The sequence below is a fragment of the Calliphora vicina genome, chromosome 2 (genome assembly GCF_958450345.1).
Source record: "Calliphora vicina chromosome 2, idCalVici1.1, whole genome shotgun sequence".
In the NCBI taxonomy this organism is placed as follows: Eukaryota; Metazoa; Arthropoda; class Insecta; order Diptera; family Calliphoridae; genus Calliphora; species Calliphora vicina.
This window is the reverse complement of record NC_088781.1, coordinates 24,091,967-24,119,822: the sequence shown is the minus strand read 5'-3', so window position 1 is coordinate 24,119,822 and position 27,856 is coordinate 24,091,967. Positions and strand designations below refer to the sequence as shown.

Here is a 27,856-nt window from a genome sequence, read left to right as displayed (position 1 = left end):
ACAAAAAAAAAAACTGGGATTGGGGGAGGGGTATGAGGGTTTTGGGGGTTTTTTGTTGGAGATAAATTTATACGTACAAACAACAGCCAGCTGTAGCTTTAGTAGAAGAGATTATTTGTAATTTCTCTCTCAAGCACCACTTACTAATATAAATTTGATTTCATTGTTTTCGTTTTCATTTTCAGTTGCAAAATACAAACATTTTCATTCTTTCTGTTTTACATACAGTTTTTTTTTTAACTTACCCACTACAAAATATGTATGCCATCATCAATCAATCTTTTAATTGAAAGTTAAAATGATGGTTTACTACAACTACAGATTACTGCCCGGATAACTGCTAGCACCGCCACTTATACCGCTATCACCACCTATACTGCTGCCACCACCTCCCCCAGCACCACTACTACTGCCATAGGAATGTGCTTGAGGCGGGGTAGCTATGGGTGGTGTTTGACTAGCTGCCATATCATTGACGGACATTAATGAAGCCCCAGCCACCGCTATTGGTGCTGAGGTGGCCATGGGCGGTGTTGGCAACATCATATGCTCCTGCAATTGCTGCTCCATTTCCTGTTGCTGACGCTCCAATTCCATTTGTTCCTTCAGCTGCTGCGTTATCAGCTCTTTATTTTGATGCCAATACATGACCGGTATACTTAGAGTGGTGGTCAGTGTATCGTTGTGTTCCTCCAGCGAATTAGTGGCATAGTGTTCCACCAATTTCTTAAGGGTATGATAGATGTTGTAGGGTGCCGCAAATCCATAACCACTTTCGGTTTTATAAATAATACAGTGATTGATGCAATTTTTACACACAATCGACAAGGCGTAATGACCAGCAGAACGGGCGCGTATTAAAAATGTACCAGTGGGTGCGCCACAGAGTAGATCTTCGGCATCTTGCCGAGATATATCCTGCAGGAACCACATTGATTCGTCGTTGTGCGGTTGTTTCGATACACTTTCGTAGCGTTGTTGCCAGGCCTCAAAGCCCATTTCGATCAATTCCTTGAGATCTTCCTCAGATATGCAAAATTCTTTGAGACGTCTGGAAAATATGAAAAAATATTATTACAATTTTGTTAATATTGGATTTTGTTTGTTTAAAATTATATGGAGATTATGTTTGAATTATTGCAAAACTTGTTAAATATAATGTAACTGCTACTTCTTGATCATTTTGAATATAAAATTTTGGTTATATTATATTGTATTTTCTTAAGTTTCAGATATTCGAAAATTAAAATTATTTTTAATTTACATTGTTGATATGTAATCGGATCTGAAAATTGTTTATATTTTCCTAAAATACATGAAAAAGCTATAACTTTTCAAAAATTCAAAACTTCGAATTTTCGAAAAGTGCAAAAATTTAACTTTTTTAGCATTTAGCATATTTCTAACGTAAAATGTGGGTGAATTTATTGTTTTCTTAATTTTTGACTTTGGAACATTTTAAAGAGAATTATTTAATTTGAAATCTGAAAATTCTGGAAATTTTTATTCTTTTTCAAATGTTAATTTGTGTATTCTCCAATATTTTAAATAAAGTTCGAAGTTTTGAAGGTTTCGAACATAATACGTTGGTGATAGTTTTAAATTTTCGAAATTGAGAATTTAAAAAAAATTCTTTAGATAATCAGAAAAAGTTTGTAATTGTTCTAAATACAGATTTGTGTGGTTTTCGAATGTTCGAAATTTCTAATTGAACTACTTATGGCAACCGAACTTCAGCTGCATTATCAAACGATATCTGCCAGTTGGGTTGCCATCCATAATAGAACCATTAAATTCAATTCAAATTGCAATCTAAAGGTTTCGAACACAAAACATTGTTATTTTATTATTTAGTTTTAGATTTTCGAAATTGAGAATTTTGAAAAAAATTATATTTTTAAGAAAATCAGAAAATGTTGGCAATTGTATTTTATATTTTTAAAGTGCTTGCTCAAAATACGGTTTTGGATGATGATCGAATATTCAAATCGAATTTTTGAAAACTACTAAAACACAATTTAGTTGCATTTTGAAAATGTTCAGTATAAAAGTATTGATAATATTTTAATATTAGAAGCATTTTTTATTTAATTTAATTTTTTGTTCGAATATTCAAAATTCAAATCTGATTTCGAAAACTACTAAAACATCATATTATTATAGATTTTACATTTTCGAATATTCGAAATTAAGTAAGAAACTTTGATATTATTTTATATTTTTAGATACTTGAAATTGAGAATTTTGAAAAAAAAATAAATAAATTCATCATAAAATATTTGTAATTGTGTTTTATATCTCAACTAGACTTTTAAATTTACGACAAAAAAAAATAATTTTTTTGTTTTCTTAAGTTTTAGATTTTGGAAATTGTATTTAACTCTTGATATCTATTCGACACTTAAAAGACACTTGTTTCTAAGAATTATATGAAAAAATAACGATTTCGTTGATGTTCGAATGTTAGAAATTAATTTCGAATTTTTTGAATACTACTAAAACCTATTTTAAGTGCTTTCTAGTTTTTAAACGTTAAATTTTGGTTACATGTTATAATTAGCTTATGTTTCTTCAGACTTTAATATTTTAAGAGAAATTTTTAATTTTTTTACTCTGAAATTCTAAAATTTTGAAAAAAAAAATTTAATTTACACTTTTGATAAAATTATTTTATTTCTTAGAATTATATGTTAAAAATACCGATTGTTGATGTTCGAAATTTCGAAAATTCGCTAAATCCTATATTAATTGCATTTTGAACCTTTGAAACATTAAATTTTGGTTATATCTTATTATTTTAATAGGTTTTAGGTTTTAGACTTTCGAAATTCAAAAATTTTGTATAAAAAAAATAAATTTTTTTTTTCAACAAAAATTTTAATATTTTTATTTTTGTGTTATTTTTTAAAATTGCATGCAAAAATACGCATTTTGTAGGATTTTAATATTCGAAATTAATTTTGAATTTTCAAAAACTACCAAAAATTTATAGAAAATGTGGAAAATAAAATTCTGATTATAAATTAATTATTTTCATCAGTTTTAAATTTTCAAAGATTAAAGTTTTGAAAAAAAAATATTTTAATACACACTAAATATAGATTTATTTGGTAAATCTCTGAAGTAATGCTTATATTTTTGAAACTGTTTATGTTTTAAATTTTCGAAATTATTTACAGTTGAAATTTATTTCAAATAAATTACATCGATAAAGTAACGAAATCAATTAAAATTTTACATTATTTAAACAAACTTGTGAAATTATTGAATTTCATAACAACTTCAAACTATTTCTAAGAACTTTTATATTATGTAATAAATTGTTATAAAAAAATTAAATAAAAATCAAAAAAAAAAAATTGAAATCATTTTAATTTACTTAAAATTCTCAAAATGTTTATTGTTTTACCTTATTTGTTAAAATTGCATGCAAAAATGCTGATTTTGATAAAGTTTGAATATTCGAAATTAATTTCGAATTTTCGAAAATTACAAAAATTTTCTATAAATTGATTTCTAAACATTTAAAAAATTTAATTCTGGTTATAAATTTGTTATATTCTAAAGTTTTAAATTATCGAAATTTGAAGTTTTGAAGAAATTGTTTCTTAATTTAAATTTTCGTTATTTACTATACACCAAATATAAAGATTTTTTGCAAAATCTCAGAAATTTTATATATATTTTTGAAGTTTTACATTATATCCTTTGCAAATTTCATCGATATTAAAGGATATTATGTGGTAGGCTGTAAATAATTTCAAATCTGGACAAATTACATTTATAAAAAAAAACCTAAAGCAAATGTAAAATTTTACAAACTTGTGAAATTATGGAATTTCATAACAATTTCAAATTATTTCTAAGATTAAATTAAATTATGTAATAAATTGTTATATAAACTGTTAAATCAAATAAGTAAATTTAATTATTTTTTTAATACCTAATTTAAATACTCACTGTATCTTAAGAAATAACTTGAAAATCAGAAAAAGGACTCTTTAATAAATAAAAATCCTTTAACACTTCAATAAACCACACACTTTCTGCCGATATTTTAACTTAACCGTTGACCAACTTCAATTAAAACATACAAAACTTTTTCGATGTAACGCAGCAGCAGACCATTTTGTAAAAAATCGTGATTTCTTGTAAAAATCTCTTAACTGATCACATGCATTACACCACTGCCATATGTTGCTGATGTAGTTTTTTTTATTATTATTTCTTTTTTGTTATAATATTCTTTAAAAATAGAAACAATAAATCATCGTCTGATGATTATTTAATTCTTAGATAAATGTAGAAAGGAAATTAAACAGAACAAAAAGTCAGCTGCAGCAGCAAATAAACTTATTCGAGTATTTAATCCAACTGACTGTGTGCTGCAATACTCCTCGCACTAAACGGACTGTCAGTTAGTCTGTCAGCCAGCCAGCTAGCTAGACCGCCAGTCATTCAATTTAAGGGTCAGTATACAAACTAAATAACAAGCTAGGCGATTTACTTGGTAACACAAAAATTAAAGTGAGCAATTGGCGAGGCAACCGAATCGGAGGCAAAAATAGCCAAACAAACTAAAACAAACAAAATCGTATAAAACTCAACGACGACTAATAGTCTGAGTTGCAATTTCTATTCCATTACACTTCCCTTCCTGCAGCTTTCAGGTTCTTAAAGTTGTTGCTTTTTTTACACTTAAATACTTCTCTAGCAGATATTGTTTGTTGTTGTAGTTGCTGCTGCTGTTGTTGCTACTCTTTTCGATCAAAGTGGAAACCACAAATTGATCGACAGAAAAATTTATTTATTTATTATTTTTTTCATTTGTTAAAAAGCAATTTGTCAATAGGTGTGTGTATTATTGTTGTACACATGTATGTTTAAATTAATAATTATTTGCTTATGTCATTTTAATGAAAGGAGGCCTGTCATTTATAGTGAGCAGTTTAATAGAGAGTCACAATATGTCAGTGTGCTCTTTTTTAATGGTTTACATATTGAATTGTTTAATTTAGTATGTACTGAATAAATTACTATATGGACAAATTCTTTAATAAATTTTGTTTGAAAAATTAATTTTTTACATACATGTATTACATACAGTGTTTAACAAAAGTTTAAACTTAAGCTTAACTCAATAGGGCCGGTTATTAAACTATTCACCGAAATAACTTTTGAAATTTCAGTTTATATTAAACTAGCTGACCCGGCAAACATTGTTCTGCCATAGCTCACACAAAGTTTTAAGACTCCCACTATAATAGTACTCCAGATATGCAATAATAAATGTTTACTTCATATGGGAGGTGCCACGCCCATTGTACCTATATAGGTCAATTGTGAATCTAAGGACCCACTCAAACACACACAACAAATTCCACGAAATCGGTCCATCCGTTAAGGAAGATTTCAATTAATAATACAAGTGCAGAAGAATTATATATATATATATGTTTTTAATAAACTTTTTTTTACCAAACAGAGAGAAAACTTTTTAGGTTGTCATAACCGAATTTATTGCTAATCACATGATTCAGTGTAAAGACAAATATGAAAAATTCTTGTTTCTGTGAACATTTTTTAAGTATTCATTTTTGATTTATCATATCTTCAACTTGTTGGGATTTTTCTGGAATATAAATAAAACTAATTTATGGAAACTATAGAAGGAGATTTATCAAAACCATTTAGTGATGGTTGCTTTTTCTCTTTATTTATTTAATTTAAATTTTTTTATGGATTTTAATAAGATGTCACTGTAGTTTATTTTGTGAGTAAAATAAAAATTATAAATAATAATGAAATAAAAAAAAATTTATCGATAAAGCTACGTGATTTTGAGCAAATGCAAAAAAGTGTAAACAGTCGAAGCCAGATAAAACGCACATATTAAAAGGATTTGCACATTTTTTTTCTTAAACAAAAAATGTATGATTATGATTAAAAGGTGGGTCAATTTGAGGTTAGGAATTAAATTCGCTGTCAAATGATAAAATTTTAAGAATTGAACTGTCATTCATTGCTCACATTTTTTTTCATAATTGTTTTTTTAAATTTTTTTTAAAAATTTTTTAAAAAAATTTTTGGAAAAAGAATTTATGACGAAAAAATTTTTTTGATGAAAAAAAAAATTCGGGTTAAAAATATTTTTCCCGATTTTGATCCATTGTAGGTCCAACTTACTATAGCCTTATATATATCGTTGCAATGGACTTTGAAATATCTATCATTAAATATCCATATTGTCTATATTAATGACTTAGTAATCCAGATATAGATAAAAAATCGAGGTTATATCAACGATTCAGAATATACATACATATATACATACATACTTCGTGGGGTCGCAAATGAAAACTGTAAAAATTACAAACGGAATGACAAACTTATACGCTTGCCACTCATGGTGAATGGTATAAAAAAAATTTTGAAAAAAATAAAAAACAAAATTTTGGTGAATAAAAATAAAAATTTATGAAAAAACCAAGGTATTTGGCTTATACTAAGACCCCTTTTACAGAAAGTTGGTTTGTTTTTTAATTTTTTTTTTTTTGGGGAAAATGAAGTACTTGCACAAATAAATTGCCTAATATGAAAGGGTTCTAATTTGGACTACAGCGGATATATATGTAGATGTATGTTTAAATCAAGTATGTGAGTTATTTGGCGACTTTGGAAGTTGATTTCAACATACAGGCGGACATGGCTATAGCTTTGTGATTCAGTTTTTGTTTCCATTCGGGGTATGCCCAGTCTGTCCAGGTTCTTCAAAGGTCTCTACTGCCTTTGAAATCTTCTTAACCATAGAGCAGTCTTGTATCTTTGGTATACGATTGGGTTGTTAATGGACGAAGATTCTAATAGAGCATTCGAGGAGATAAACGTCTCGGCTCTCGATCGGCTAACGATTTATTATGGAAAAGTAAATTGCAAGGATGCAATCCGAGCAGATGAATTCGTTGGCTCTATAAGATAAGGCTAGCTAATTAACACTATCCGAAGAGATAATTGCTAAATATGCTTTGTTAACCGGAAGTAAAGTATAACTAGATATTCGATTATTTCTTGCTTTGTTTATGTTTCCTTATATGTCTTATATTAAACTTATTGGCTATGATTAGCTAATGAGTGCTATCCAACGAGATAAATGCTTCGGCTCACTACGAAGTAAGAATTCTGGTCGCGCCTAATTATGCTTTGGGCTCAAGGCTCCAATTATACCTGCTTTTAACTTGAATGTCAACAAAAAATATTATTGGAAGCTAATGTACAAATTAGTCGCCGGAACCGTAAATAAGGGGTCCATTTAATTTCAACGGTTATTATTTCGTAAAATCAATTGTAAATTTTATATTTGAGAGTTTTGAAATATAAATGTCAGAAATTCAGTTAAAGCAAATCAAGACAATAACTTTAGCACCATTTTCATGACGTCTGGTTATTTCTTAACATCTCTTAAAATAATGTATGTATGAAAAATGTTGGTATAAAAATTAGGTTAAAAATAACAAGACATTGTATTTTAACTCTTTGCGGTTGAGTGGTCACTTTACTAACCACCTTTTCTATAGTCTTTAAAACGTAGTTTATTGGCATCTATTGCCATTTTGCTAAACAATTATATTTTTTTAGGTCTTCATTTATGATTTTTTTGTAAAACTTTGCCGTCAGGGTGCTCTATATTAATTTAAAAATATTGTAAAAATCAGTGGTCAAATTAACGCATTCGTGATCGAATGAGTTATTGTATCGAAAAATGATTTCGATATCGAAATTATGATAAAATGTACTAAATTTCTTGCTCGATATCGAATGCCATAATCTCAAATAAGAAAATTACGATAAATTTTACTCGATATCGAATGCGGTAATTTGACCCCAGCAATTTATAAGACTTTCACGCATTCAATAAAAAACTCAGAGTGTTTATTGTTCATCGAATTCAGTGTTACTTTGCAATTTCGGTTGTTTGGTCTGAAAATTTAATCCAAAAAATTCGATTTCAAAAACATTTATACGAAACAAACATTTTTATCATAGTTATTTTCAATGCCAACCACCACGGTGGTTAGTAAACTAACCACTTCACTCCACAAAAAACCTTGGAATAGGGTGGTATTTTTATGTTTTGATTTTAAACTTATACACAAAAAAGCGTAGCTGAAAGAGTTAACAATTTTCTGATGTAATTATTTGTTTTAAATTTGAAATTTATTTTAGCGCGTCCACACTGTAAATTTTTGGTCATTACCTATATATTTTCTTCACTGCAGTGTTCCTATATAGTTGCGAACAATTATATAGGTACGTACACACAAATATTTATATGTATTCATTTAGTTAAGTTGTTGCTAATGTGACTCACCAATTTAAGTACGTACCTACATACAGCAGAACATACTGAGTATATCAAAATTGAAATCAAACAAATACATCAAACCGTCACCTTCAAAACTTAATTAAACAAACAGAAGAAGAAAAAAAAATCGCACACACGGGTGGAAGAAAAAAAGTAACGAAGAACAGAAAAAAAATAGTGAATTTAATTGGTTTTATATGTATTTTTTCTCAGCAAGAAATTCACAAAAAAAAAGCACACCACTACTGTTCTTTCTAGCTAGACAGAGCGACGACAATAATAAAATTTTTATTATTTGGTGGGTTTTGACTGATTGCTGTAGGAACCGATATTTTTGTAGTCTTGTCTCACTTTAAGAAACTGTTGATGATGTTGGTTGGTGGTGGTATTGGTTGGTTCTTTCGTTCGTTGGTTGGTGGTGATGTCGGTATATTGTGGTTGTGATGGTAATGATGGTGGTCTGATGAAAACATTTAAGCGTCTATAATAAATAAATATTTAAAAAAAAAATAAATAAAATAAATAAATAATTGTAACCTAGCGATATAAGATTCCATTACATACAATATGGAATGTATTGTGCAAGCACCGATATGAGTTGAATACAGACGACAGGGTCTTTGAATTAGAATTGTTAATTAAAATGTGGTGCTTAGAAATGCTGGATTTTTTTTTTCAAATTTTTAGCCTTTATTTTGAAACATTTGTACAATTTAAATTTATTCAAAGTATTGGTTTTCTGGCAACATATTGTTACAAAATTGTACTTGAATTCAAATATAACGATTTTAACGGCTGATTTAAAGTTGCATAATGCTTTCAAGCAGCAGTGCCTCTCAAACTGTAACACATCTGTGGGTATTATTAACATTGAAGAAAAGCTTTGAATTGATCATTGATCGAAAGTATGGCAACGCTGAATGTTTGCTGCGACTCGTATATTCGAATTAGAAAGCTCTAGAATTCGAATATACGAGTTTTGACAGTTAAAGAACATTGTAGAAAGTCCACGTGAGATGGCGTGTGTATAAATAGTGGCCATGGTTGCAGTCGTGAGTTCAGTTTATCAGAGACGCTATTCGAATAAACATCAACTGAGTGCCTTAAAGTATTATCCCAGCAGTTAAGCAAGTAGTCAATGTATCCCTTAAAGACAGTAATTGTCACAAATATCTTATCACTTGGCTGACACCATTTTATATATTTGGTCATTTGACACGCACTTTGTAGTGCAGAGAGAAGACAATTGGTTGCTTTATACATCCCAAGTAATCTAGCGTGAAGACAATTGACACCTAAGTGTCTCTAAGTAATCTGGAGTGTAGTCACTTTAAATGTTTTGTGAGTAATTCGTACAAACTGTTTTTTTACAAATTGTGTTGATATAATTCTCATACAGTTTATTTTTATTTTTGCTTAAGTATACTGATATCACATGTAACATACCATGAAGTCAATAGTCACTTTAGTGTCTCTTAGTAACCTATGGTGAAGTCACTTCAAACTTTTTTTTGTACTGCACTTTATTATACCCACCAGAAGCGTTGACTATTTTCGATCAGCTATCAGATAGTCCCATTGTAATCAAAAGGGTCAATTGACCCCCTGCTTAGGACATGCACGTGTTAAAATAACTAGTCAAGTAGCTGATCAAGTAACCAGCTACAAAGCTAGTAAGACAACTGACGCTATGTAACCAGTATGTGAAGCCAATGCGTTGCCTACTTTGGACCAGCTATTAGACAGTCCCATTGTAATCAAAAAGAGACAATTGACCCCCTGCCTAGGACATGCCCGTGTTAAAATGACTAGTCACGTGGCTATTGAAGTAACTAGCTCCCACCCTAAATGATGGGTAAAATAACTAGTTCGGTACTGTCTCCTAGAACTGCTGGGATATTATAAAGTGTGTCTGTATTACTGCGAATTTATAAACGTGTATAAAAAACACTGAGCGTGACTATTTAATTCTGTTGTTGTTGTACATTTTAAATAAATAAAGAGTTGTTACAATTTTTAAACTACAAAACGGCTTTTATTTGCAATCAAATGTATCCGGTTTATTTAAAGGAAATAAACCAACGTTTTGAAAAGGTTAAAACGTAACAATATGAATTCCGAGCCAAAAGAACTGCTCATAATTTGAGCCCAATAACAAAACAAGCCAATATCGGATGCTATGTTCCAAAGTCAGACGGGGCAAGATCTGGACTATAAAGCGGGTGAGGCCAAACTTCCAAACCACTTCATTCTAAATACTTAACAGGTATTGCAACATGTAACCGAGCGCTGTCATGATGGAATATTACGGTATCATGTCTGGCCGTATATTGGACGTTTTCGGCAAATGCTCGCTTCAAACGAATCACTTGCTTTCGGTACAGGTGAGATTTCAGCAGCTCATAATAGAAAGGACCTTTTTGCTCCCACCAAATACAGAGAATTACCTTAGAGTCATGGATATTTGGCGTTGGTGTCGATTCGGCTGGTTGGTCGGGTTTCACATACGATCCCTTACGCTTCGGGTTATCGTAATGAATCCATTTTTCATCGCAAGTAATGATTAGGTGCAAAAATTATGCTTTTTAATAGTGTTCAATGAATCCTGCTGCTTGCCAACATTTTGAAATTGGGCGATCTTTGTGTTCCAAAATCACCACTTCTGCACCAAACAAACCATCTCTCGCACGTTGGAACCGATGAAACACATTCACCATTAGCTTTGGTAAGCAATCGGTGTGCTTTAGTTTTTTTTTGCCTTCACCTTCTTGAGAAGGGTATATATAAGTTTGTCATTCCATTTGTACTTTCCACAATATAATTTTCCGACCCTATAAGGTATATATTCTGGATCCTTATAGATAGCGGAGTCGATTAAGCCATGTCCGTCTGTCTGTCTGTTGAAATCAACTTTCCGAAGCCCCCAAATAACTCCGGAATTCTTCCGGCTCGGTTTCTATTTAAAATCGCAAAAATCGGTCCACAAATGGCTGAGATATAAGGAAAAAACCAGGACAACCTCGATTTTCACCTACATATATCTGGATAACTAAGACATTAATATAGACAATATGGATATCTAACGATAGATATTTCAAAGACCTTTGCAATGACGTATATAAGACCATAGTAAGTTTGACCTACAATGGGTCAAAATTTTGTTTTCACTAAATATTAAAAAAAAAAATAAAAAACTAAAAAAAAATTTTAAAATTTAAAAACAAAATTTTATATTTAAAAAAAATTTAAATTTAAAAAAAGAATTCGAAATTTTTTTTTCCAAAAAATGAAAAAAAAACTTTGGAAAAAAAAATAAATTTTGTTTACCTAAAAATATTTCAAATTTTTATTTTGAATTATAATTTGATGAAGGGTATATAAGATTCGGCACAGCCGAATATAGCTCTCTTACTTGTTTAATAACACATCTTTCAACAATACCCTAGTACTACAATAATTCAATTTTATTCCATGTATTTCATTTAGTTAATAATTTGATAACGTTTAAAAAAAATCATATTTAAAATGAAATTGATGACATCACGTTGACATTTTTAATTGTAAGAGGGAAGAAAAAAACAACAATAAAGTTCACTAACTCAGACAATAGTACTCCTTAGTCAAAAATTTGTATTAGTCTTTCATGTTAAATTTGTCACTATGAAATAATCATTTTATTAATAAATTTAAAGATATACTAAAGTTATCTTTATAATACTTGTGTGTATGTAGAACATTAAAAATTGATTCATTTTTATCTAAGTAACCATGTGCAGTTTTTTATTATCAGAAATTTCCATCTATAGTTGTGTAGAAAAATTTAGTAATAAATGGATTTCTATTAAATTATTTATAAAGACGGGCTTTAATAAAAGATAAAAACATTTTAAAACTAAAGTATTCATAGTGTGGTTCGACATATGATGCGTTTTAGATTGCAAAAACTTAAAAATGCAATTGTTTCTTATTGACTGTTAACGCGCATTTCATTGTAATCTGTAAAACAATACATATCTACAAAGCAAAAAAATACAACTAAAATATGGCAACATCCTTCACTTTCTCTACTCTTTAAATTTCGCCATTTTGAAAAAGAGAGAGTGATTGTTTATTTTCTTTTTCTTATTCATTTTATGATTTTTAAAAGAGTGAATCAGTGATGCAAACGCAATAGACATTTTAAAAAAGGCATTTTGAATGTTGCAAAGACGCATTGACGTAACAATTGCACTCATGTGTATTTTATAGTCGGGTTGCATTTTGCCATTTTATATAAAATTTTACTGCAATTTTGTTCAGTAAAAGTTTACAAAATTAGTTAAATATTTTTATGATTCTTAAAATAACTTTTCAATTATTTAAATCATTTCTAAATGGCCTGTGCAAAATCATTCTTTTAACATTGGTCACATTAAGAATTTATTTCGAACATTACCATATTCCTGTATTTCAATATTACTGCCTGAGTTATCAGCCAAATACTATATACATAAATAAGTATATGACTTACAATTGCGATATTTTAAACGTGATTGGTTAGGCAATCGCACATATTATTGGCACATGTGTGTATTTTTTTTTATTTTACAACAAGTATTCTCAAGTGGAAATCGTCCAGATTACACAATTACAATAAAATGTCATTTATAATCAATCGTATTTTTTCCACAAGCTTAATATTAAATAAAAAAAAATAGGAGGAATGAATTACCCCTTAGCTTTTAGGGAAGGGCAAACAAAGAAAGATATTTTTTTTTTAATATTTATCATAATTAATGAATAGAGGTAAAATTTGAAATTATTAACAAATAAACGATATCAAAAGTCAATGTTTTCCTTAAAGACACGATGCATTAATTGCAAAAAAAAAAAAAGATAAACTTTCTTTGTTAATTAGTATTATGTTTTAAAAAGAAAATATTGAATTTACTTAAATTTTTGAATTTAAAATGAATTTCAAATGTATTACTATTTAATTATTACTGTTGGCTGGTATTAATAAAATATCAATCAAAGTCCATCATACTTTCAAGAATTTTTAATTATAGGTTATTGTTTTCTTTTGTCTTATTTATTTCATTGCATTATTAATTGTATGTTTATAAATAAAACTCAATTTGGCGCTTAGTTACTAAGCTGCTTAGTAACTAAAAGCTGAAATGCATTTAAACATTCTAAATAATAAAAAAAAACACACATAATAAATCAGGAAATTAGTAATACTTATTTAAATTTTAGTCGAAATTAAAATTTTTTAAAAAATAATTCTATTCAAGTTCATGTTAATTAATTAAATAGCATTGTTCAGTGTTTAGTGCAAATGGTCTAGCAAAATGTGATATATTTTTTGCAATCCAACCACTAAATACAGATGATTGCAATTATCATATCAATACGATTGGGCAACACTAAAGATTGCATTTTTTCCAGGGCTGACAGATAAGTTGAGGTTGAAAAAATGGAAATATGTATTGCCAAAAAATATAGACATAACTAGACATAGACAGAACTCAAAATTATAATCAAGGCGTATTAACAAGGTGAGTGCGTCCCGGCAACAAATACAACAATGCAAAAACAACAGGCAATTTGTTTTTGTTAAAATGTACGGTAAATGTCAAAATCAAGGCGAATTAAAATATTACTATGTTATTTACAATAACAAATGTAAACATAAACAAAGTTTGACATATAGTGTACATAAAACCAATTAAGAAACAGCTGATTTTATGCACTCGCCTTGATTATAATTTTATGTTTTAAAAAATTCACTTTAATATTGATTTTTTCAAACTCTAGGATAACAATGCTGACTGACATTCACATAAAGAATCAACGAATTTTTGTTCTGAATTTAGTTTTAATTTTGCAAGTTTTTTTTTCAAAATTTTAACTTTTAAATTTAAAATAAATTTTTTATATCATTAAATTGTCCTTGATAAAGTTATCATTAGAATAAAAGCAATCAAATTTAAATTCTTGATATAAATCGCCAAAATGTTCAAAATATTACATCACTGGAAGTGATTCAGTCTCTCATTTTCAAAATGGTGAAATAACAGCTTAGTTCAGTGTTTGTTGCAAATGGCCATACAAAATATCGTAGCTTTTTTTGCAATACAACAACAAAATACATACACAGTTTTTTAATTATCACACCATTTCGGATTTGCAACATTCAAAATGGTTTCTTGTTTTTACAATGTGTATTGCGTTTGCATCACTCCCTCACTATCACTCTCTTTTTGAAAATGGCGAAATTTAAATAATAAGGAGAGTGACTGAAATAAGGAAAATAAACAAATTGTTTATTTAATTGTTTTTTGCATTGTTTCAAAGTTTACAGAGTTCACTTTTAGAATCATTGAAAATTAATTTTTTACAATGTGAAACGCATAGAATATCGATTTTCAAATGTTTGCAATATAAAATGCATCAGATGAAATATCATTGGGCAACTTTTGATGTTGTTCATAAGTCACTGTTCAATATACTTATTAGGAAACATCAAAGAATGATTGCTTTTAGTTTCGAGCTAAATAATAAATGTAAGGAATATTTTCTGGTTTCATTGTGCATTTTATCTATAATTTTGTTTATATTTAATTTTCTAAACAAAGTTTCATTTAGAAATGTGTTGTCTAACAATTAATGGTATATTTTTTTAAAGAAAATTAAAATTTCTGCTTTTTATTACTATTACAAATTTTAAAATGCAACTCTGACAAAAAACGGATCTTTTATTTAAACAGGAATTTAAAAGAAATAGAAAACTAATGAGAAGTTGGTAGAAAACAGTGAAGGAAGCTATTAGATAAATAACTAAAACTATATGCTTTTTATACCCTTCACCTTCGTGAGAAGGGTATACATACACTGGCGAGCAAAAGCGAGTGCATGTTCTGTATACTTATACTTAAAGATTATAAATAATAGAGGGAATTTTATGAAACTTTCACCAATTATTCTTTATTATATTATTAAATTCAATTAATATTCAATTCAATGATGACAGAACAAAAACAAATATATTCAATATAAAAACTTAAGACAACTCAATTAACTCAGTTTTGCACGTTTCTATGGAGCAACTATAAATTATTTCATTTCAGTACGGTATCCATAATCCTTTGTTTTTAATGACGCTCTTCATACGCCTAGGCATACTTTCTACCAAATTCTCCTTAAATTCATTAGGAATATTTTCCCATTCTGTTTTTACACGACTCCAAAGCTCCTCTATGTTAGTAGGGGCTCGATTGTGTTGTCCCAATCGCCTCTTCAATATGGACCACAAATTTTCGATTGGGTTTAGGTCTGGGCTTTGTGCTGGCCATTTCATCACCTGAAATGTTTGCTCAGACAACCAATTTTGGACAACCTTTGCCGTGTGTTTGGGGTCTCCGTCCTGTTGGAAAATAATTTCATCCTCGGGATAGGCGCTGTGGTCCACAAAAACGGATAAATGTGTTTGAAGAATTTGTAGGTAGTCCTCTTTCTTCATTGTACCACAAATTCTTACAATCGGTCCTAAATCCCACCAAGTGAAACAGCCCCAAACCATCAAGCTTCCTCCGCCATGTTTGACAGTTTGTTTCACGTGATGCTTTTGAATAGCTTCATTAGGTCTGCTCCAGAAGTATTCTTTTCCATCAGATTGGAACCGGTTAATTTTTGTTTCATCGGACCAAATAACCCGTTTCCAATCATCTATGGTCCAATGTTCATGTTTTTTGCAAAATTCAAGACGCGCTTTTATATTTTTATCTGATAGAGCTGGCTTTTTCTTTTTTACTGCTGCCACTAAACCGATTTTGTGAAGTGCTCTTCTAGCAGTCCATTCACTTACGTGTTTATTTATAGCACTAGCAGCTTGCTTGGGTGTTTTCAAAGCATTTTTTTCATCTCGCGTACCATTAATCGCGCGTCTGAATCATTTAATAACCTTGGGCGACCTCCAATATTCGGCACCGAAGCTACATTTCGACGTTTTCTCACAACAATCACTGTACGTTGGCTCACTTTTAATTGCTCAGCAATTTTTCTCTATGAATGTCCACTTTCAGTCAAAGCTACTATGCTGTTTTCAGTGTCGATGTTGATTTTCCTCATTTTTTTATATTTTATTTCTAGCTTCTTTTACTAATTAATAAAATCAAAAACAACTGCACATAACAAAACTAACTTCAAGAAGTAGATGATAAATTACCAGCTGCATGTTGTAACGGTAAATTTTTATTATGTCAGAGAAGTAATTCCTACATTTTCTCATATCGAACATAACGTGCAAAACTGAGTGAATGGAGTTACCATATGTTTTTTTTATAATATTTTGCTTTTGTTCTTACATTATCATATTAAATATTAGTAATTTTTTTGTTAATACAATAAAGAATAATCGCTGAAAGTTTCATAAAATTTGCTTTATTATTTGCCATTTTATGACAATTTAAGTATAAGTATACTGAACATGCACTCGCTTTTGCTCGCCAGTGTATATAAGTATATAAGTTTGTCATTCCGTTTGTAATTTCTACATTTTTCATTTCCGACCCTATAAAGTATATATATTCTGACCCTTATAGATAGTGGAGTCGATCCATGTACGTCTGTCTGTCTTTCTGTCTGTTGAAATCAATTTTCTGAAGACCCCAGATATCTTCGGGATCCAAATCTTCAATAATTCCGTCAGACATGCTTTCGAGAAGTTTCCTATTTAAAATCAGCAAAATCGGTCCACAAATGGTTGAGATAAAAACCAGGATAAAACCAGGACTACCTCGATTTTCGACTTATTTTTCACCTATATCTGGATTACTAAGTCATTAATATAGACAATAGTTGGACCTACAATGGGTCAAAATCGGAAAAATATTTTTTATCCCGAATTGGTTTTTCCACCAAAAAAAAAAAAAAACCAAACATTTTTTTAAAAATTTAAAAAAAGTTTAAAATTTAAAAAAAAAAATAAATAATTCGAAAAAAAAAATGTTCCAAATTAAACAACTTTGGAAAACAAATAAAAATAATTTTTTTTTAAAATATTTAAAATTTGTATTTTGAAGTATAATTTGGTGAAGGGTATATAAGATTTGGCACAGCCGAATATCTTTTACTTGTTCTTTGTTAATGTTGCCTAATGTAGAAAAGAAAATGTTGCCCTTTCACAGTTCGGAAAAGAACAAATGGCAAAAAACCCAACAAAACAAAACGAAAACTACCTTAAACATTCTTACTCTATCTACAATAGCTTTTCTAGAACAATTATACAGTATGTAGTTTAAAAAAAATACATTTAAATTTTTTCCACGATTTCCAATTAACAATCAATCATATTTAAACTAACAAAAAATACCCTATTAAAATTTTCCATTATTTAAATAAAAATTTGCATTGCTTAATAATAATCTGCGCTGCAAACAAGCAAAGGCCACAACCGTGGGTTCGAGTAACCCACATGTGGCTGCTTTCTTATACGTGTATTTCAGTTAAGCTTTTGTTGTTATCATTTTTATCTAAGCAAAAATTATCTAAGAATTTGTGTAAACTATTTCAATAAAAAGTACTTATAATTTTCTTTTGAATCATACATTGAGTGCTAGTTTGCTACACGCGAACAAATAGAGATTCGAAAAGACTCGGTGTTTTTTTCAATCATAAAACAAATATTTAACCATATACTTAGTTGTGGTTAAACAATTTCAAGTATATAAAAATTTATTGGTGAAGGGAATGATTTAAATCTTATATGTATAATTTCCAGTAGACTAACTGGCAGACGACGACGTGCCAGCCGACATAGCATTTGCTAAACAAAATTAAAATCTGATAAAGAAAATAATTTGTTTTTAATCATTCAGATTGTTTCTAAGAGCTGTAGCTGAGAAATAATTTGCCAAAATCTAATCTTGCTTTAAATGAAAGTGTCCTATTTTTATAATTACGCATTTATAAATACATTTTTGTATGTATTACATTTTATATAAGAGAATTTATGTATGTGATTGTATATTAAAAAAATTATATGTACGTTTAATATATTTCATACAATATTTAACATATTTTTTAAATGTTTAATATAAAGCTGATTTTCCTTTGTTATTTTAATATACATATTGTGAAATTTTGGAATAAATTTATTTAAATTATAGGGATTAACAAGTAAAGGTGTTATATTAAGATTTACAGAATCAGCTCGCATGTCATTCACATACAGATGTTAATTTCTTATAAAAAATCTGTTTAAAAAATTATATTAGGACAGTAAGAAAAGGGTTTTATTTCAGATCAAAAAATACAGAAATACAATTTAAGCATATATATAAAATTTTAATAGTTTACAGTAGTTTTTATTCAAACAACAAAATTTACAGGAATGTAATTGTGAAACCATTGCGTGTTTGCAACACTCCTTTAATTGGGCGAAATTAACCACCAGTCTATATTTGACAAATATTTATCACAACAATAAACGTTGTTTGTTGTCAAGGCAAGGTTGTCTGAGCAAAAGCACTAACAATTTTGTCATAGCGTAGCAAACAAACACAAACTGCGAAGCGTTTTGTTTGTCTGCAGAAACACCCAGAGTCTCTGGCAGGAATCGAACCCGCAACCTTTGGATTGAAAGTCCAGCACACTATCGTCTAGTCTATCAGGGCACCCATGGAGGCTACTCCTGATAATTTTTTATCTTGACAACCATTTTGATGTTTAGCATAACTAAAAATTATCAAGTGTATACAATATTTTTATATCATAAATTTTAAATTTATTTTTTGTTAAAACTTGATTAATAAAACGAGAGCATGGAAATTAATTTATTAATTAAAAAATTAACACCTCTTTATGACGTTAAATCTATTTTTAAACAATTATTGTAAATGAGATTTGTAAATGTGATTAATTAATTTGTACATTTACGACCTTCACACATGTTTATATTTATAAGAAATTATGTAGGAATTTAAAAAAAATTTAAAAAATATTTCATTAAATAAAGAGCGGAGTTCAGTATTGGGAATGCAACATTTATTTTAAATCTTTTTCTTCGTATTTTGTAATTGTATTTTTGAATTTACAATGTTGCTATACAATTCGCACTTGATACTGAACTTCGGTAATGTAAAACCAAAAAAATCTGCACTTTTGATGTAAAAATCAACAAATGGTTTTGCAAATGCAAAAGTTTGCACCTTTTTTTTTAAAAAAAATACACAGAATTACAATTATCACACAATTTCGCCTTTGCATCATTCAAAATGGTGTAGTTTTTATGTATGTAATGTGTTTTACGTTAGCATCACTCTCTCTTTTTCAAAATGGCGAATTTAAATAATAATAGAGTGTAGGAAATTAGAAAAATAAACAAAGAGAAACAATTATTTCTTAAGATGTTGCCACATTTTAGTTTATTTTTTTTGATTTCAATTAGGAATATTCATTATCTTTACACAATTGGTGAATTCACAAGGTCTCTTATCATGTCATATTGTCATAATGTCCTAATATTTCACAATGGATTTTATTGTTTTTCAAGCAAAAATGTCCTAAAATAATACTATACTTTATGCTATTTTTATTGAGTTATCGTAACTAACTAGCAGAGACATGCGCCGAATGACTAAGAGTCGGTTAAGCCGAGCTGCCTAGTTGTGATTAGCACATTATGACAATATGACTGATAAGAGACCTTGTGAATTCACCAAATATCTTGTCAAGATATTGGGGCGATAGTGAAATCAGTTGATGTCGTGTCAAATATTAAGACATATACAGCCCAATTATTTATAAAAACTACCCGGGAGTTTTTTCCCTTTTCCCATTTTTCCTATTCAAATTCAATGAAAAAAAAAACTTCCCGGGGAACAAACTCCCGGGAATTTTTTATTCATAATTCGGCTGATATTTTCTTGTGCTTTACATTGACTGATGTTCATGCCAGGATTTTGGAGCATGAAGGACAGGTGAGAAAACTTGATCTGGATAGTCTTTTGGGATTGTCGAAAGACTCCTTAGGGGAAACTTGCGCCACTCAGAACTTGGAGGAGATGGTTTTGCATTCTGACGATTAGCATGATATCACTCAAAAAATCAGATAGCTGTTACGTCCGATTCTACTGATGGGGACTAGGGGAAGCAAGCGAGTCGAAGGTTGTCTACATGGTGCTAAAGTCGCCGGGTCGCCGTTGAGGAGATGTTTAGGCCCAAGTAATTTACCGCAAAGGAGAAGTAACTTCTCAAGAAAAATTTTTAATTGTATTCTTGATTGTTAGCCATGTATGTCCGTCTGTTTGTTGAAATCAACTTTCCGTGGACTTTGGACTTAAAAACATGATTGATACATTAATATGTCAGGTATATGTATACCTGGTTCGGATGTATTTAAAATCACAAATGGCAGAGATCGTTTTAACGTATTTTTCATCACATTTTTTTTACCAAATTTTTCCATAAAATTTTTTTTGTCACAAAAAAATTTTTTTTAACCAAAATTTTTCATCAACTAAATTATTTTAACCAAATTTTATTTTTTTTATTAAAAAAATTGTTTTTTATAAAAAATGTTTATCCCAAAAATGGTTTTTATTTGGAATTTTGTCAATTTATTATAAGATATTTTTAAGTCATTCTTAAAACTAAAATTAATTTTCAATCTTTGATTTTAAACTGAATGTTAGCTTTGAAAGAACATGATTGTTTTTGTTTTACAATACAAATTTAAAACACATTTAAGAACAATTTTATTATAGTTTTATAATTTGAATATAAGTAATTCATTCATTCTTGAATTAACTCATAATAAAACTTAAAACAATTTGAATTAAAATATCTTCATTCAATTTGATTTTGTTTTGCTTTTAATCATTTACAAAAAAGTTGTCTAATGCCTTCTATAATAGATTTGAATTGAAAAAAAGTTTAATTATTCAATACATTTTTAAAGCTATTTTTTAATGAATTTGTATTAAAGAAAGCTTAAATGATTCAATAAGGAATTAATTCTATAAATAATGAATTCAATATATGTATATATTTCTATTTCTCTTTAGCAAACGAAACATTTTCTAGAAAATATATGTAATTTTCATATTTCTCTTAAAACTATAATTTGTAATAAATTGTGACGGTCTTGCGATATTTTTTTAAATCCTGTTTATATTTGTTGTTTAAAATCGCCTGCCAAGAAAAATTAAAACGCCATTATATTTAATAAATATTTGTACTTTTTATACAAAACGTATTAAATGCAATTGTGCCAAAAAAAAAGGTAAAATTAAATTTGTTTTACTGATAAGATTGGCAAACTGCATACATATCGAATACAAAGAACTCTTTTGTCAGATGTTTGTTTCACTTCATATTACAAACCCCATTGATTTTTATTTAAGTGCTTAACTTACAATATTCATACATCCATCATAAATGCAAACATATGTACATAAGTACATACATACCTATTCCGTACAAAAATGCATATTGAAAATAAATGCGCAAAATGTAATTTAAAACAAAGTAAAGAAGCATTTTTATTTACTTAAACATTTTTTTTTTCAAACTTAGCTGTTAATTGAAAATACAAGGAGTTATAAAAAATCAAAAAATGAATATGAGAATCTAAATTTTTGGGAGAGATGCATTAACAAATTATAATTATTTTCCTTTAATAACTTCTCCTCTTGTATAATTAATCAAAGGCTTTTGTTTTAGCGTCATTATATTTTGTTAAACTCGTCATCATTTCATATTTATGACGCTAATAAAAGATTGAATAAATAAGAAATCATCACATTTATCATGAGTCATATTTGCTACATTGCAATGTAGTTCTAAAAAACTGGCAGGGACACATGTTAAACTTTGTACGTATGAGCAAAAAATCCAACACTTCTACAACCAAATTAGCACGTATCCCCTCATAAATAATACAAGATAACATTAACTATATATAAATTTCACAAATGATTGACGTAGCTTGTAATTTGTTGAAAACAATTAGCAGTATTTCATAATTAAAGGAAATTTAAAAAAAAAAATAATAAAAGAACTCCACTCCAACCAGCTTATTTAAGTAAGTCACACAAAGACGTGCTTTACTTCAGGTTCCACTTCTCTTATTACAATTATTTTAAAGAAATATAAACATAATTCTTTATAAATTATTGTATTGCTAGCAAATTTCCACCAGCTACTTGAATTTGCAATATAAAATTGTTGCCTATGTTGGCATATTTTCATTGACAACAAAAAAAAAAGGAATTTCAGTTTTCTTAGGAATTATTTACGATTAGTCATTTCGTTAGATATTTATGAATGTAAATGTTATAAAACTGTTGGTGAGATAGATTACTATGTATGAACATATTTGTAGTTGTGGGTCTTAGTTTTTCTATTCTATTGAATCCTAACCTACCATAATCATTAAAACAATATGATATAACTAGGTACACTATCATTCCAGAGATAATGAAAGTAATGCAAAGAAAACAGCCAGCTGTCAACAACAAACGCAAATGCAAATAAATAGTTTGTAAAACAATAGAATAATGCAGCAGAGTGCTTAAGTGTAGTTAAGATTTGAAAACAATGTATGTATTGCAAAGTTGATTGTGGAATTTTGTTATGAATTCACAAAGTTTTGGAGAATGTTTGCCAAATAAGAAATTAAAAATCTTTCAGAAAAGTGTTAATGGCTGCATATATTTGAACATTTTGAAGAAACTTTTCTCTCTAAGGTTTGAATTTCACATTTGAGTATAATTTGAGGTTGATTTGAAACTTATATTTTCTTAATTTTAAAATCTAATTTTAAATTAAGGTTTTTTTAATGAACACAAAGAAAACAATTGTAAAAATTAAGCTCTTTCCCTTATCAAGCGTTTCTTAAGCCTAGACAGAGGCATGGCAAGAATTCCACATTCAAGTTAAGTTTAAATAAAACTATAATTTAAGAAAAACAAGTAAGAGAGCTCATCAAAATATATTAAAAAAAAATTTTTGAAAAAAAAAAAATTTATTTAAATTTTTTGTGTGGACACGAATGAAGCAAATGCTTCACGTATGGACCGGGACTATAAAAAATGTATAATAATATTCCATAAAATTTACAGAATACTTTGTACGAGCTAGGTCTAATTCCCTCCGGAAATTCAACTCCAATTGTGTTTCGAAGTAAGGACGAGTGGATTGGATCTGGATAGGTGTCTGAAGGGGGTGCAGTTTTCACTGATGGGACTAAGATGGAATCTATAAACATTATTTTCTCTAGAAGGGTTATTCTAGGGCACTGTAACATACAGGGAAATGAGATAGCAGATGATCTGGCCAGAAAGGCTTCGGATCTGGACTATATTAATAGGGACTGGGAGGTTAAACTTCTTATATGCCACTACTATAAGAAACAGCTGACTTCTTTCTTTTCTTTCCAATTTCATTTTTGTCTTCACATCTAGTTCACACCAAATTATATTTCTAAAAGGTATCACAATGAATCCTATGGGTCTCCGAGTGGAATTGTATTTCTTATAGTGCACTCTCCTTCAAATCTATCTATCTATTCTACTAAGTTCAAACAAGGTTCATCCCATAACAAAGTTAAACTTCTAGCTAAAAACCAGCCCTAAAGATTGAAAACTTTTTAACGTTTTAAGGTAAACTGCAATCTGTTAGCACATCTGTTAACAAGTATTAAGAGTTAATGTATTTATGATTAGTTGAAAATATTTAAATATACAATGACGCACATGTGAAGAAAAGTGTGGCTTCTATAATGAACTAATGCTGTGATATATTTTTATCAATATTTACATACATATGTACATATTTGTCTAAGAAAATTGTATAAGTATTAACATTAAATGGTTCATAAGGCCACCTTATCTTTAAACTATTAGTAATTCAACATAAAGAGAATATAAAAGGAATTGTAGGGAGAATTTTAAGTTAGATGATTTTAAAGTTGATTTTTTGCTAAATTTTATGTTCCATAAAAAACATCTAAAAACCTTTTTTATATGAAAGATACCATAAATTAGCTGTAGTTTCGTAAATAGTGGCCAAATTGCGAAAATCACATTTATCTGATAAAAAGTATCAGGATTTTAAATTAAAAAAATACGTAAACCCAGAATCACTATCTGAAAAATATAATGGACCAATTAAGAATTTTTTTAAAAATAATGACATATGTCAAACAAATATTAAGAGTTTGCTAAAATGTTTTTTTTGAAAATGAAAACTCAAGTCACTTCAATAAAAATGGGTTAATTGCCAAATTATATGAAATATTTCACAAGAAAGACAAATAAAACACTAATAAATATATATTTTAAAGCTACTTCTAAAATAAACACTTATATTGAAATGAAAATTTAACTATTTGCAGCTATACTTCTGGAAATTTTTAAAATTACTTTTTCTAACCTTAACGGAAAAAGTTGTAGCTCTAGTTTGTTTAAAAATTAACCAAATTTATTAGGCATTAAGCTAAATCTATTAGAGTAATACTCCTTACCCTCAGCTTTTTCTAAAATTAAACATTCTATCTTGAATACCTTAATATTTTTTATACCGTTTTCCTTAATATAAATAAAATTAAAAAAAGAAGAAATTCTTTAATGAAAAATTCTTAAATATTAAAAAAGAACCAGCAAAAAAGTGGCTTAATTGGAAAAAAAAAATATAAATAATTTTATTTTTATTGTTAAAACGTTTCAATTTTTGTTTTTTACAAAACGGCGTCATCAAAATATAATTTTTATAGCAAACAGGTTGTTGACCCCCCGCAATTTTTGGATGGAATGAAATAAAATGTATCCAAAAATGGATACAATTGTGGTTTAATACTTTATATTGTTTGAGAAAAATGCATAGATAACTTGTTTGCATTTTAAAATTCATAATAATTAAAAATTTCAAAATGGTATTACTACTTCTCAATCATAACTTATATGGTGGTAATCGACCAATAAGAATTGTTTCTGTTTATTTCAATTGTTCAATAGGAATTTAAAGTACAACATAATTGAAATAAACTTAAAAAATTCTTATTGTGCAATATGTATATATCTGTGTATATGTAGATTCTTAGAATTAAATCTAATATATTCTGCTTACTGCATTTGCCTTAGTTTAAATGTTCTGTAGAAGAATTTCTATAAATTAGAATATCCCCGAAAATCTCCATAATAAATAATCCTTACTTTTTGCAACAATAGCTAAATTCAAATGTTTTTCTATAAATTCATGGTACTCACTCAATATATTTCTCTTTTCTTATATTAAGAGTTTGCAATTCCGGTTTCGATGCATTGATTTGTCGTTCCAATGCTTTGTAGTCTTCTTTCTTACTTTCGACATAACGATTTAGCTTGTTCATTTCAGCGCAGAGATCATTGAGACGAGCCTTCATAGCGGCAGCATTAAGCTGCAATTGTTCTTGTTCCAAATGGCGGGTAGTTTGAGAATTTGCTGTGGCGGAGGAGTTTGTCGACGCCGATGACGACGAGGACAATGTATTCGTTGACGAGTTGGAATTGAGGTTCGTATTCGTACCGACCTGCGGTGGGTTATTGATAAATGTCTCTAATAATTTAATCTGAGATTGAAACATTTTCTCCGCCCTTTGAAATACTTCCTGGTGCAGTTTTTTATCATTCAATTCAGTTTCGATGGATTTGAAAACTTTTAGTTTCTGATCCAAACTCTGTTGATGTTTGTTTAGCTTTTGGTGTATGACCAAAAACTGTTCGGCCATTATGCGTAAATCGGCATTTGGCTGTAGTTCCTCTTCTTCGATGGGCCGTATAATGGGATTGCTTAAAGTAATATCCAGGGTTTTGTTGTACAGTTTCAATGAGTTGGCCTTATAGTAATTGATTAACTCGACCACCGAGTTGAATTTACAATCGACAAAACCATATTTACCATTTAGGTGGCATATTTTGATTAGTTTCTCCGTGCCATCTTTGATGAGGGTCAGTGTGTATTCGCCTTCTTTGGATAGGGCATCGCGTACCAAAAAACTACCATCTGGTTTACCGCTGAGGATATTTTTCACATCCTCTCGACTGATTTTGCCCCAGTACCATTCGACATTGCGTAGTTCTTCGGCATTTTCATCTAAGGCGGGTCCACTCCCCGGAGGCTGAGGCCTCATTGTAGAATAATGAAACGGTGAAGTATACACTGCAAAACAAATAGAAACATTATGTAGTCATTTTCATTTAAATTACATTAAAATACTTGGCAATGGTCCTGTAAATTGCCAATAAATACTTACTGGTTGTGTGTGTAAAGTGGAAGAGATGAAAAGGTGTAAAATATTTTGACAGGAAAAATATTTGTTGTTGTTACGAAAAATTTCTCTACAAGTTTCCTGTTAATATTTGTTGTAGTTGTTGCTTGTTTAACAAATCTCTTGTGATTTTTTGTTGTAGTTTCTTGTTGACAATTCTCTGACATTAAATCCCCCTTTTCTCATTGATCATCTCTTGATACAATCCACCTTCTTCTTCTTCTCCTTCTATCTTTCTTTTCCTTTTTTAACTCTTCTTCTTTCTTTTTTATTTTATATTTTTTAACAAGATATTTTTTTACTTTTTTTGTAGTGTAATTTCTTTTTAATACCCGGACTCACTTTGCACTCACGTAGTCATTAACGTTGTATTCTTTTATATATTTTTTATATCATTTTTTGCTTGTTATAATAATTAAACAAAAGAAACACACAGAATTATATTATGTGTATTGTGCACTGGGTAATAAGTAGTAAGTTATAATAAGCTGAGTAGTATGTTCGCGGGGGAAGATTATTAATTTATATTTTTTAATTTTATATTTTTTACATTCTAAGCGCATCACCATGATCCATACGCGTGTTTGAGTTTGCACAAAACATTTTAGTTTTTTCCATTTCTCCGAAACTGACCTTGCCTTATACACAATTTATTTAATTTACACTTTTCTTCCGATTTTTCCTTTTTAATGCATTACTCAAGTATGTAACATTTTCCGTATGAATTTTCTTTTTTCCCTCTGGTCAAATTTATGACCAATTGATAATTTTTTTGTCGTATTATAAAAAAAAGTTGAGGAGGAGTAAAATAAGTAGTTGAAGAAGAAAAAAACTGGCTTCGTGATTTTTTTCTGCTGCTACTGCTAAAAAAACTGAAAACCTGTGCGTTTTTACACACAGTGTTGCTTCTTTACGTGCGATAGAGAGAGAAAGAGAACGATAACAAAAAGGAATTGAGAATACCGATTACAGTATTTGTGTTATTTTTAGTGATGTCGTAATTATGGAATAACCATTTCAACAAGTTTACCGCATACAGTGTAATAAAATAAGATATGGAGATATAAAATTGTCAATTTAACGGTTTTCAGGGAATTGTTACATATTTTCAATACAAAATTTATTCTTTAGAAAGTCGTGACTACAAAAATGAGTATTCGAATACATTAAGAATGAACATCACGGTAATTTTGGCCATTCAG

At 28.9% G+C, this 27,856-nt stretch overlaps 1 protein-coding gene across 1 annotated transcript; it reads right to left on the bottom strand.

Moving 5' to 3' along the window:
• Positions 1 to 21: 21 nt before the first annotated feature.
• On the bottom strand, positions 22 to 27,556 carry Pi3K21B (phosphatidylinositol 3-kinase regulatory subunit alpha). The gene is made up of 3 exons (XM_065502211.1): positions 26,640 to 27,556; positions 25,615 to 26,545; positions 22 to 1,051 (listed from the first exon to the last, which is right to left on the bottom strand). Coding segments are annotated over exons 1-3 (1,668 nt in total). The 5' UTR covers positions 26,641 to 27,556; the 3' UTR covers positions 22 to 315.
• Between the last annotated feature and the right edge of the window lie 300 nt (positions 27,557 to 27,856).